Source organism: Abrus precatorius, unplaced genomic scaffold (genome assembly GCF_003935025.1).
Source record: "Abrus precatorius isolate BTA unplaced genomic scaffold, Abrus_2018 Scaffold3, whole genome shotgun sequence".
NCBI lineage: Eukaryota > Viridiplantae > Streptophyta > Magnoliopsida > Fabales > Fabaceae > Abrus > Abrus precatorius.
The window spans coordinates 24,296,854-24,310,670 of NW_020874373.1; the positions used below are offsets into that span (position 1 = coordinate 24,296,854).

Genomic DNA, 13,817 nt, shown 5'->3' on the forward strand with positions numbered 1-13,817 from the left:
CACCCGTTAATTTGTGATAGTCATAATTTGTTTTGACTAATAAAAAATTGAAAAGGAAGATAAGAGTAATAGTTTAGTAGATATATTTACCAAAATTTTCTCATAGTCAACAGAGTTTCATAGCGGTCAAAATCTATAATTTGATGATGATACCTAAATTGTTAGGCACCTTGTGTTTAAAAACATATTTCTTGAACTTTAAATAAAGTTTGGCCTCTAACTCTTTATAAACCTTTACAAGTTTTACATCCTTTAAAATGTTGCACTAAGACCATATATGTAGTCGGCCAACTTCAAGTGGTAGCTTATATTATACGGAGGATAAATCAATGTTGAAGACCACATTTGCACATTTGCCATTATAGACAGAGGTTCATGATGGACTTTGAGTTGCGCTTATCAACCAAGTTCTCTGTATAATATTTAATCAGAATTTAAGTTATTAGAGTGATAATAGACTAAAAGTTTAACATAATATTTTATTTAAATGTATTTTAGAAAGATTAATTAAATAAGAGTGATGATAGAAAATAAAGAATAATAAAAGACACACACAGTATATATACTGAGTTTAATACGATGGACATCTCACATAGTTTTTCTTAAAGACAATAAGAGACAATCCTACTTAAACTTATTACAACTACTATAGTTTAAGTACTAATTAGAGACATGTATACTTATATTAACTCATTTGAGTTCATGAATGAATTGAGTTTAATAACGTTGATAGTTTATAGATGGGAGAAGTAAGACATGATATAAAATTAATTTCATTTTTTCTCATAAAGTTATTTTTTAATGTGTTTATTTATTTATAATAAAATATAAAAAATAATCAAAATTTTGAGTTATTTTAAAACTACTTTAATTAATTTCTAAATAGTTATAATTATAACTCTCTTGTAAAATATTTTTGTAATTGTATAACCGAAAAAAAATAGTTTAATTAAAATCTTTAAAAAATAAGTTACCTTTTAATAGATTTAAAAACATATTTTTAAAAATTTAAATTAATGGGTCAGAAATTTAATTAATTTAATTTGGTAAATATTAAATTAAATTAAACGTTTTTTTTGAAAAATTAAACTTAATGTTCAATAATTTAATTAATTTGTAAATATTAAATTATATTTTATTATTTAAAAATTATAACATGGTGTGATTTTACAATTCAAGTCCCATTTTAACTAAAATGTTTAACCCAACTCCAAAATGCCATATTTTGCATAAAGTTTTCCATCCTCAAAATTGGTGAGGATCTCTCTCCCCTTAGCTGTAGGACTACTTGTATTGTATATGCAAACCACAAACCGCTCGAATTGTAAAATAGCGTGGCATTTGAGTTTCTCTCTCTAGATCGTACTGTGGAGTGTTTCTTTCTCACTCCTCTCTGCAAGATCCGCACCTCAAACCCTTCCTAACCCCTACCGCAGAGGGAGCTGAGAAGAACACGCTCCTACCACCCTTCTTCCGATCCAGGTACACCCTTTCGCTTCTCTTTTTCTTCCCCCTTTTCACTTTCTTAATATTTCAACCATTTTCTTTTATTTTCTTTTGCAAATGGAACGTTAAAATTCTGCCACGAGAGTACCTTACTCTATTAGTTGTTGGATCAGTAGTGCAATCTTATTCCTTTTTTTTTTTTATATATATATTGTAATCATTTCGCAGACAATCTAAAAAATTTGAAATCACGCGGTATTGTTGTTATTTTGCATTGATTTTTTCGGTGAGTATTATAGATTTTTTTAATCTTTTATTGGAGAAATAATTTTATCAAATGAGTTGTTGCTTATTTTTTTCTTTTCTTTTCTTTTCTTTTTCATTTGAAGGTTGTCGTAAATTGTTTAAGTCGGCTTTGAGTCAGATTTGAGTTTATGTTCAAGTTAATCATTGTTTATTTTTCTTTAATGTTTGAACCTAAAGCATGGATGTTGAATATATTATGATAAGTTGTTGGTTTTAATTAGCAGTTGGATTAGCTTTTAGAAACAATTACCATGGCAACTTCAGAGCAGCAAGCCCCATCCGAAACTCCTGCAGCTAATATTGTATGTGTATCTACATTTTATTGTGTGCGTGCTCCCTGATAATCTTCACACAACTGACTGGTTTTGATTGAACATGCAACGTAGGTTGGTAATGCTTTTGTTGATCAATACTACCATATGTTGCATGAAAGCCCTGAGCTGGTACATAGGTTTTACCAAGATGTCAGTAAACTTGGTCGTCCTGAACAAAATGGTATAATGGGCATTACGACCACAATGTTTGTGAGTTCTCTATCAATCTCTCTTGGCCCCTATATATGCTGTGTAGGGTGTACCGAACCTGCCTTCTGTTTCTTGTGTGCATTTACATGTATATCTTATTCATATATGTAATACATTTTTATACAGTATTTCATTTTGTTTTTGATATTTGATTGATGTGTTGTTATCATGCTTGTAAGTGTAACTAGGGATGCTAAACAATCCAACATCATCCGTACCCAAGATAACCAAGCAGTAAAAGAAGCTTTTGAACCAAATCAGATTGGGTCATGGTTTATATGGGTGAAAAAAAAATCAGTTTTAAGGGGACAGTTGTGTTCGAGTGCAGTTCCTTAAATTTTTATCCATTGGAATCTGAACCCAACCAAAATATACATATCTGTGCATGTTACTATGGACACTGCCCAGTTGCCCACAGGCAGGGTTTAAAAATGCCTAGAAAATTCATTTTCAAATTTGAAATTAAAAAAGAAGGGACAAACATAGACTGACAGAGAGCAAAGGATAGAGATTTTACATGGCCCAAAATAAACATGGAAGTAGACAAATGAGAGTGGAAGGCAATTAGAACTCATTTGCATTGCATGCCAGTATACCCAATGCTTTCTTCTTTTATACTGTGTCAGTGAAGCATTTACTCTCTCTTCCTCCCTCTTCTTCAATCTTGACTCACTTCATTTAACGAGTTTCATTTTTCGGATGATTCAAAATAAATCACAAACACAAGCACATGCGCCTTTTCCACATGTTTTCCATTACTATTCTAAAACTTGGTATACGATGCAGTCCATGGCTCAAGTGAAGCCCAAACCCACCAACCTTTTCACCCCAAGGTAGTTAAAATCAGAATTTTACTTAAAATTGTAAAGGGGAGTAAAATCGTAAATCAAATTTTAAGATTTTACAAAAATCACATATACATGCATATAAATTCATATTATGCATATAAAATAGCATAAATAAATAAAAAATATTAAATTACTAAAAGCACTTAAATAAACTTGAAGAGCCAGCAGCAGTTCAGCAGGAAGAAAGGAAAGAATGAGGCATGAAGTTTAGGAGGTCAGGATGTAGGTTATGAATGAATTGCGCTGAGATTCAGATCTAAACCCAGAATTTCATGAAATCAGTGTGAAATCCTGATTTTACTGTTTATATCCCAATTTCACTCCGATTTCACCTGGGAACGATTTTTGCTGCAATCTGAATCGCTCTGCCTTCCAAAATCGTAACATCGTGTGATTTTACGATTCCACTCCTGATTTTAACTACCATGTTTTGCCCAACTCCAAAATTCCATCTTTTGCATCAAGTTTTCCATCCTCAAAATCAGTGAGGACCTCTCCCCTTCACTGCAGGACCACGTTTCCCCTACTCTCTGCACTCTTTAAGAGGTGAGAATTACAGTACTTGCACCGGGAAACACACTTCTGAAGCATCACATGATGTCACACATGCCAGTGGTGGAGTCGTTCACTGATGGCTGGTAGTTGAAGAAGGTGATTGACTTGAAAGGCACAGAGGTTTAACCTCTAGATGAACCTGCGGCCTACCGTGGCTGGAAACTGACTAAATTATCCTCTCACTCAGTTTTCTTCAGATTGGGTAATTTGAGCCTGAACGCAACCACTGAGCTGCTCTTAGTTTAACACACCTAGTCCTAGGTTCCTTGCAACTTTACTCCCCCAATGTCTTGCTTCAATTCCCTGTTTCCTTCAAACCTTTGACATCGCACTATGTGAATCTAAAGGACATGTTTGAAGATCAGACCAGGAACTGAACCAGCCGTGATTAATTGTTGATTCCTCTTCATTTCTTGTTTTTTCTCCATTTCCATGATCAGATTCTCTGAAGTCAATTGGTTAACTTTATTTCTAGTACTTATAAGCATAAAATATATGAGCAAGTTGTGCTAAAAAACAATGAGGTTAATACTGGTCTCTAAATTCTAATGGTTTTTAATTTTTATCAAGCAGGCTATTAATGAGAAGATACTTTCCTTGGGTTATGGTGAACTGAGTGCAGAGATCATATCTGTGGATGCACAAGAATCTTATGGCGGTGGAGTCCTTGTCTTGGTCACTGGGTTTATGATGGGAAAGGATGGCATTAAGAAGAAATTTACTCAGTGTTTCTTCCTTGCTCCTCAAGAGAAAGGCTACTTTGTTTTGAATGATGTTTTCAGATATGTTGATGAGAATGGAATTCAAGGTTCTGCTCATCATGATGTTGGATCTCCTGTCTCTCCTGACAATGGTAGTTGCATAAGTTGTGATTGAATTATTTTGTTTTTAGTTCTTGTTGACTTTCCTTTTAAGATGCTCATGTTCTCAACCTTTCAGTGGCAGATCCTTCTTTGCCAGAGAGACAAGTTTCGGAGCAAATATCTGTGACAGCTGAGGATGGTGATGCGGAGGAAGTCTACCATCCAGAAAATGGGCAGGCTTCAATCGAAGAGGAAGAAGCTCCTGTACCTGAGGTTCTTGATGAAATTCCTGATGATTCTCAGATGGTAGCTGGATTGGCATCTCAAATTGAAGAAGTTCCAAAGAAGTCTTATGCCTCTATTGTTAGTCTCCATTCTAAAATATACACTCTGGCTCTCTGGTTATTTCCAGCTCATGCTGAATTACAATTGGACATGCCTCTTTTATATTCCTTGTTTTTTATAATATGGAGCGAAATGCTGAAAATTGACTGGAATTATGCATTTATTTTTGTTTCATCTGGATGATTCACAATTTCTCCTGTTACGTTTTATTTTCCTTTCTAAGTAGTGGGTCTTTTTTAGGTGAAGGTCATGAAAGAGGGTTCCACACTATCTTCCACAGCAACAGCGGTTTCTGTGAAATCTGCCATTAAGACCCAAGAACAGCAGGGTAATGCTGCACCTCCACCATCCAGCATCTTAGAGACAAATGGTTCTAGTATTAATACTAATGAAATTGGAAACAATCAAGAAGCTGAAGGTGTGATGCCCTGTGTCAAACACTTAATTTAATGGAAAAATTTATTGTGTTTATTGCAGTGAGATGTATTAAGATGTTTAGTTGCTTTTGGACAGCTGAGGGCTATTCTATTTATGTGAAAGGTCTGGCATCAAATGCTACCCCTGCCCTTCTGGAAAATGAGTTCAAGACGTTTGGACCTATTAAGAGTGGTGGTATCCAAGTTAGGACCCAAAAGGTATTTTACTTGTCAATTCTTTGCTTTCTAATATTGGGTGCTAGCTAAGTTTCACTTATTGATGGGTTGAACAGGGGTTTTCCTTTGGCTTCGTGGAGTTTGAAGTGGCAAGTGCTGTGCAAAGCGCTCTTCAGGTATTTATCAGATGTGCAATATGGCTAAAATTTTTCTATTCCAAAATCACTATCATCAACTTCAAGTTCATCAAATGGATTATGAACCATGGAGTCATATTCAGTTCCTTTAATGTACTCATTTTGTAGTATGCATTTTTGTCATCATTCTCTTACTATGTTGATTGTCAACATGTTGTCAGGGTGGTTTGATTTGGGAAAATGTTTTCTGTTTTCACTTTTAATTTCAATGATTGCTATCTAGTTTTTTCTTTATCCGCTACTTTTAAAGATCTGTATAGAAAACTGTAAAACCAATAAAAAATTGTTCATTGTTTTTCATACAAAACTTTTTAAATAGAAAACAAAATGAAATAAGATGACATTTTCGTATTTAAAAATGAAAACAAGAAATGGAAGTGGAAAACATGTTCTCAAAGTGAAGAGGTCCGTTATGCTCTGTTGGTACTGCGGACAATGTTAATTATGGTGGATGGTTGCGAGGCAGTGTTGCAGCCAGAAGCATGGTGGCTGTAATGAAAATTATAATATCTTAAAAAAAAACAAACATAAAAAAACTGCTAAAGTGAATAAGAAAAATTACCACATATATGAAGCAATATAAATTAGACATGACACATCCTAGTTATTCAATGTGATAAGCCTTAGAAGTACATAAGGACTGTAGAAAGCAGAAACTGGATAGTATCTGCAAATTGACACAAAACAAGACAGTATTCATCATCAATATAATATTCATTCTCTTTATCATCCAGTGAGTCTTATCCCTCTTCTCTTTGATGTTCTGATTCATCAATTAGTTTCTTCTTCTTGTTCTTGAAGCTTGTTTTCAAATTCCTATTCCTTTTTCATCTTTAATAACTTTATCTTTTCCTTTTGGTGTTGAAGTTTCTCCTGAACCTTGGGAACTTCTGCTGTTGCTATGCCACTTGAGGGGATGCTTTTCTTTTTAGTGTTTGTTGACTAGTTCATGTTTTTGGCTCTCCAACCACAAACAGTATGAACAGCTGCTAGTTCAGAGTATCATCATCTTAAAAGCTAACTCATTCCCAGCATTGTTACTATCATTGTGCATCTCTCCCACTAAATAATTGTTACACTCATGTCGTTGAGATTTGTTCTTTTTTTCTCTGAACTAATCTTGATTGTGCAATTAAATTTCACATAAATGAAGTTGTGGAATCTTTTGTGTTCTCTTAGAATGAATCTACAATGTTACTATAATGAAATAAACGTATGATTTTTTGATAGCAAAGTACTAGGCTAGACCATCAAAATGAAAGAATAATGACCTGCTCAAGTTACACTCCATTTATGTTTATGGTCAAAATATTGTGCTTGACCGCCAGTGGTGAAAGAATCACTACAATGAGTTTAACTTATTTACATATAGATCCTTCAGTTTTGTGGAATTTTTTAATATTTTCTTATCTTAAACCAGATTAGATGGTTATAGAAATCTGTCTCAATTCCCAGTTTGTATCCTCAAATAGCCCAATCAGGTATCCCTTGGCAGCTTCTTGCTATGCAAGCACAGTTTGGCCTTGGAAATGCAAGTGAGACTGGAAGTCTGGAGCAATTTCACAAACCAACCTCTAGAAAAGGAGTTTCTTGAGCAGGAACAAAGTACTCTTTTGGTTTTTTCTAATCTCACCAAGAGCAACAATAGTGGTTTCGTCACACCACCTGTTGACATATGAGCAATTTTCTTTCTGTGGGCCATCTGGAAGGATTTTGTTCTCCTCAAAATCTCTTTGGTTGAATCTTGGGGGAAAAGACGTGGTTTAGTGACATTGACACTTTTTGCTTCAAAGTGATGAACTGGCATTGAAGTTTCGTCTTCTGCAATAGGGATTTCAACATGTAAGGAAGGGTTTGAATGTGTTAAGATGTTCCATATTGGTTAGAAATACTGTCAAAATACTCCTTATAAGGACTAAGATAGTCCTCCTTTTATGAGCTAGTTTTTGGGAATGAGGTAGGCCCAAGTTTTTTAACATGATATCAGAGTTTATTCAGTTTGAATATTGAACTATCTACAAATGTCCAGTCTTGTTGGGCCATCCCTGCATATGTTTAGTTTTGCAAATTTCATGCACCAGATGTCTAGTCTTGGGCATAAGAGAAGTGTGTTAAGATGTCCCACATTGGTTATGGATAGAGTTAGAAAATTTCTTATAAGGGTTAGAGTAGTTCTCTTCCTATGAGCTAGCTTTTGGGAGTGCGTTAGATTCAAGTTTCTTAAAAGAAGGTTGACTTGCTTTTTGTTGGAGGCAACTATGGCAGATTTGTGCTTTGGGATGGAGTTCTCCCAGTGGTGGAGTGATTCAAGGGTTTCTTTGGATTGGGATTTTATAGCTTGGAAGTTTGTACTTGACCAACTGGGATTTTTGTAGATTTTGTTTGAGATTGTTTCTAGTTCAAAATTGATTCTGTCAAAGAATTTGGAACTTCCAAAAGCTTTGAATTCTGTTAAGATGTCCTACATTGGTTAGGAATAGAGTCATACTGCTCTTTATAAGGGCTAGGACAATCCTTCTCATATGAGCTAACTTTTGGAAGTGAGTTAGGCCCAAGTTTCTTAATATGGTATTAGAGCCTATTTAGTTTGGATGTTGGGCTATTCACAAATGTCCAGTTTTGTTGGGCCACCCATGCAAATGTCCATTCCTGCAAATTTTCACGCACTAGATATCCAGTCCTGGACGTGAGAGTGTTGTGTTAAAATGTTCCACATTAATTAGGAATAGAGCCATAATATTCTTTATAAGGGTTAGGACAGTCCTCTTATGAGCTAGCTTTTGAGAGTGAGTTAAGCTCAAGTTTCTTAACAAATTTCATATATGAAATCAAACTCAAGCTTTGCACTCCAATGAGTCACATTCCCAACAACTTTCATTTTAATTAAGGGATTTGATTGCAATTTTCAAATAGTTAAATGAAAACAAGAATCATCCCTTGTTCAATATCAACCGTTCATTATAATAAAAATTACATCTGTGGTTGTCAAAATTGTACTTCTACGTTGGAGTATATATTCAACATGTTGCAGGCTCCTCAGCAAGTTGCACACCAATGTGACTCACAAATCTGCTTGGAGCAGACCAGATTATTGCACTAGAGCTTTGAATCCTTGGAACAGCGCACCAAAGTGCTCCAGGTTGAGCTCTACATGCAGTTCAGGTTGCACTGCCTGTTTCACCGAAAATGCCCAATTTTAATACTTTGTGAACGCTAACCTGTATGACCCAGTCAGAAATAAAGTTCTGACTCTTCCTCTATTCCTTTTCACATTCAACACTCTGAGCATCTTCTGCTCATTTTCATTGCTGGTTTAGGGCTTTTGAGTTGCTGGTACAAAAACGGCAAGTTTTTGGGTGTTTGCTACACCTTACCTACTGTGGGCTCTGTTTTGCTGTTGATAAAATGTCAATTTGCTTTATGCTTTAGTTTTATGCATTACTTTTGTTTAGTAAAAAAATCATGTTGAGACTTATGATGATTTTTGAGTTGTACTAAGACTTCATGTGTCTTTAATTTAAGTTTTATTAAATGTTTGTTATGATTTAAGGGTTATTTTTCTTCTTTATGCTATTTTTAATGCATGTATGTTGTTTAAATGTAATTTAATATTTCAGTTGACTCTTATGAGTTGGGTTACGATGCATCTCCTGTGATCGATCACTCCTCCTTTGTTTCAACCTTGAAACTTGATTTTGACAACCTTGATTATATCTATGTATATGTGGCAGTTGATTGCTCACATTCAGGATTTTATATATACGTAGGCATATTTGATTTTCTGGTAACATGTTCTGCAAGTTTTGTATATAAGTATGATATGATTAAATTTATTATGCTTTTGATGATCCTTTCTAGTCACTTTAACGTGAAACCTGGGGGAGCAGATATAGCAGAAAGCTTCTGGTCTGCTAAGTGCTGTTGTTGTGTTTGACTTTCTTTTTTTCATGTTTCAGGGCTGATGTTATAAATTTTATAATGTTCATTACTACTGGATTGTGCTGTCTAGAAGACTTTAGAATGTTGATTTTTCCTTATGTTACTTTATTTTTTTCCCATTCTGTTTCTGCTTTGGTTTTAAGGAACTCTTCTGAATGCACTCTCCTCATTTTTGTCTTGGTTAATTACTGTAGATATTTGTATTTTTAATTTTCATTTTAATTGATTTCTCAGGCCTCACCAATTTTGATCAATGGCCGCAATGTTGTTGTTGAGGAAAAGAGGTCAACTAATCGAGGCGAGTACTTTTTATTTTTGAATTGTGGTCCAATTCACATTTAGTTGACATTTTGCAGTTTCTGTATGATAACACTGAAATATATGGGCTTTTCATGTACTAAGGCTCATTTGCATTTGCATAAACTTATCTGTATTTACATGCAATGATTGGTAAAAAGATTGCTCATACATACTTTGGAAATCCATTTGATGGACATGCGATTGAACTGAAACATATTAAGTTCGATGAAATTTGTCTACCATGAGTTATGATTATAGGGTAACCTCTGAGGGCATTTACGGGATGATAAATTCAATTAACTGTGTTTCCAATTTGTGTTTTTTTTGGCTCAATGGCTAGCCAGCATATTTCTATAATATGTAGATAACTATTTGGCTGCTTGAGGAGGGTATACGGTTATTCAAATGTTTTTTCTTTTAGTTAATTTTCCAATTCTCAGTTTATAAAATCATGGCTGTCTTCTCTTTTGCACTAACTGTCCGCAGTGCACGCCCAGTATTTGGGTTATTGGGACTGAATACAAATTTCTTGGCACAAATTTCCCCATGTTTCTTCTGCATAGAGCTCAGATCCCTGCTAGAGAGAAAGCATGTGTTAGTAAACATTGTTTTGTGAATACCAACTTCCTCTTCTTCATTGTTCATGTCATGTGTGGCTAGCTGTATGAAATCCCTTTTTAAATTTTGTTCTGCATTCATAAAAAGAAATTGTTTGGGGTCCTGCTTGTCTTTTTTATTTTTTATATGAAAAGTGGGTCTCTACATGGCATTTTCTAATTATGCTGCATGGGAAAGTCATCTGTTTGCATTATCCATTCAGGTAATAGCCGAGGACGGTTTTCTTCTGGAAGGGCACCAGGTTACAGGGGTGAAGGAGCAAGAGGGCGTGGAAATTATGGAAATGGCAGAAGCTATGGCCGTGGTGACTTTAATGGCAGGGGGGAATATGGATATAGGAATGGAAATAGGGGAGGATTTTCAAGCCGTGGGGGTGATGGGTATCAGAGAAATGATCATACGGGAACCAGTGGTGGCTGCATGAATCGAGCAGGCGGGTCTGCTGTTAATTCAGCACCCAAAACAACAGCTGTTCATGTTCCTGCTTCTGCTTGAGGAGCTATGTCTCAAGGAGTCAGACTGATTGAAAGTTATTTCAGTTCGCAGTAGATCAAGCAATTGGAGAAGGAGCGAGCCTTTTTTTGGATGAGTTACTTTTAAGTTTCATAAGGTCCTTTTTTTTGTTTTCATTTTTTGTATTGGTGGTCTTGGTAAAGGTAGTTCTTCAATCTCTGTTCATTATAATGTCTTAGGATAGTTTTTGTGCTTCCCCAGTTTTTATGAATATAAATATATATGTTTGGGGGTACCTCACCTAATTTTTTGGAAATTGACTAGTATTTGGTAGTTGTGACATGAGAGGTTGCTGTCATGAATTGCGGAAATGATTTTGTAAAACTCTGGAGTTGTTAAATCTGATATTGATTGCCCTGTTATTGATTTGGGCGCGTCCTTCAATTAGGGTATGATGCCTAAATGGCATAACAATGAATTTAACACAGATTTTTGTTAAATTTGGTTTGGTAGGTTGTAGACCAATTTTTCTCTTTAAAATTGAGTGCTAATATAAAATAAACATCTATTTTTCAGTTAATAATTAAATTATTTTTTATTAAAAATAGAAAATTTTAATTATGCATGTGCTCTGGTGATTTTAAAGTAGCATCAAAATGAAACTTGCTGATGGGCATCATATAATTAATCTGGTGATTTTAGCTAAATATTGCATTATTAAAGCCATCTTATTCCAATATTCATGAAAATTATGTTAAGTGTGAACCCCGCAACTCAATTATAAGTACACTCAGCTTTAAGTAATTTGCTGAAACTGATCTAGTTTTACCTCAACCCAAAGGTTGGACTTCACTGTAACAGAACATACCTATACACTCATTAAAATGGTTTTGATTTTACGAACCCGGTGCTCTGAACCACATTCATTTCAATGTAGACAATGTTTCTTACCACTTATTGGTGGACCACAAGAAGATTAAAATAAAAACAGCAGTGCTAACAATTAGCTAAACATTTGAATGACAGTGGAGAAGCTGCATGCTGAGTCTGAGGAGGACGGGGAGTCGAACTCATCGATAGAAGATTTTTTTGGGTCAACCATCGATAGCAGAGTGAAGACAACCATTAAGGATCATTTAACTTCTCGGAATTCAGGATCATTTAGCACATATCAAAGTAGTTTAAAAATTCAAATGTCAAAATAATATTATAATAACGCTACCATTAAGGGAGAAACAGATTTCTGGAATAAGTCTACCACAATAAGGTTGCCATTCACTACATGACATGCCATTATAATTAGCAAGTAATGACACCTCTTCGCAAAAGCCTTCATAGTTTTACCTCCATAATAGCAAAACAATTGTAATTATGTTGTTATTATCTTGGGCAATTGCTCAGTTCAATCATGTGCTATCAATTTGATGAAGTGGTTTACGAAAATTGAAACTCATCAATGCAAGATATAGATTTGGTAAAATGGATTGGGCCAGTTAGGTTGATATAATTAAGCCAACTACAGCATAGGGTTTAGGCACTAAATTTTAGTTCTAAATTAATTTCATGCGCTTTTTTTTTTTGTCTAATCCGTTTTTGGTTATACTAAATATTAGAATGCGATTTTAGCTTAAACTTTTTTCTTTTTTGGTCTGAAGTTTAGCTTAAACTTAGACAATTATTTTGTGGCTCGAACAAAAACTAGTTTTTTCATCTAAAAGGGCTTGAACTAAGCTAGCTTGAATTGGGTCGTCTGTTTTGTTACCTTACTTGAATGTCTAGGGTAGTTGATGAAATAATATCTTACCTGAACAATTTGTGATTAGTTATATGCTTGCAAAGTTTGAAGGTCATAAATTGTAACAATAGCAAATGTTACATTGTAAAACCATCTTAGGCCCAATTTGTGATAATTTTTATTTTTTTAAGTTTTAAACTTTTAAACTAAAACCAATTTTAACGTTTAGTTCTCAATCTTAGGTTTTTATGCTTTTCGAATTCTTTTTTTTTTTCAACTCTATAATATTCTTTCAAAACTTGCTTGCTAACACCAACATTTCTTCCACAAATCATGTTTTTTTATTAGTTATAAAATTAAAATTAACGTTAATAATAATAATAACTACTCCTACTAGAACAATACTAACATGACAACAAAATTTTCTTTTCTACTATTCATATATTTTTTAGTTCCTATTAAGCAAAAATTACACAATAGTAATAAAAATATAAAATAAAATCATTTCTTCTATAATTTTAGTTTTAAATAATAAAAAAATTACACGAGCAATAGTAATAATAATAATAACAATAATAATAATAATAATAAATTCCATAAATTTTTTTAGTTCCTATTAGTTGCATTCTATAATCTTTAACTAATGGATCTCAATATGCAGCCACTGGAGGAATAGTTGTAGTCATTGGTGATGATGCATATTCTTCTATAGTATATTGTTTCTATTTTATTCTTCAACTTCTAATTTAACATTTTCATCACCATAATGTGTAAACAATGGATCACCTTGCATGTCCATTCTAATGAAATTATGAACAACACAACATGCAAGAGGTATATATTTTTGCCATCTCAAGGTATATTATTGAAACATGGACTTTAGAACTCCAAAACATCTCTCAATCATATTACGTAAGGAATAATGCATACAATTGCATATCTCTTCTAGACATTGGAGTTCTTGTTCACCTCTATAATCACGCAAGTGATATCGTTTTCCACGACATGGAGAATAAAAGCCATATATGTATGTTAGTGTATTCAAAGTCCACTAGATGATATTTACCTTCAAGAGGCATAGGAAAATGATTTTCTGCATTGTGAATAGTTTCTAAAAAGAAAATTTATTTTGTTAGTTGTTCCCTCCCAACCAGT

General features: G+C 34.0%; 1 protein-coding gene across 2 annotated transcripts; it reads left to right on the forward strand.

Annotated features, from left to right (window-relative positions):
• Positions 1–1,299: 1,299 nt before the first annotated feature.
• LOC113861772 (putative G3BP-like protein) lies at positions 1,300–11,421 on the forward strand. Of its 2 annotated transcripts, none has more exons than XM_027494798.1 (10): positions 1,300–1,482; positions 1,977–2,054; positions 2,139–2,276; positions 4,253–4,532; positions 4,619–4,845; positions 5,068–5,245; positions 5,341–5,462; positions 5,537–5,596; positions 9,791–9,854; positions 10,677–11,421. In XM_027494798.1, the coding sequence occupies exons 2-10, from the start codon at positions 2,004–2,006 to the stop codon at positions 10,967–10,969; spliced, it is 1,413 nt and encodes a 470-aa protein (XP_027350599.1). In that variant the 5' UTR covers positions 1,300–1,482; positions 1,977–2,003; the 3' UTR covers positions 10,970–11,421. The 2 variants fall into 2 exon arrangements, with proteins under 2 accessions (XP_027350599.1, XP_027350600.1); XM_027494799.1 differs by having other exon boundaries at positions 1,974–2,054; positions 10,677–11,368.
• The last annotated feature ends 2,396 nt before the right edge of the window (positions 11,422–13,817 follow it).

Excerpts from the sequence above, each read along its gene's own strand:
- LOC113861772 (XM_027494798.1), top strand. The coding sequence starts at position 2,004 with ATGGCAACTTCAGAGCAGCAAGCCCCATCCGAAACTCCTGCAGCTAAT. Across the intron at positions 4,846-5,067 it reads AGAAGTCTTATGCCTCTATT|GTGAAGGTCATGAAAGAGGG; the intron begins GTTAGTCTCCAT and ends GGTCTTTTTTAG. Across the intron at positions 5,597-9,790 it reads CTGTGCAAAGCGCTCTTCAG|GCCTCACCAATTTTGATCAA; the intron begins GTATTTATCAGA and ends TTGATTTCTCAG.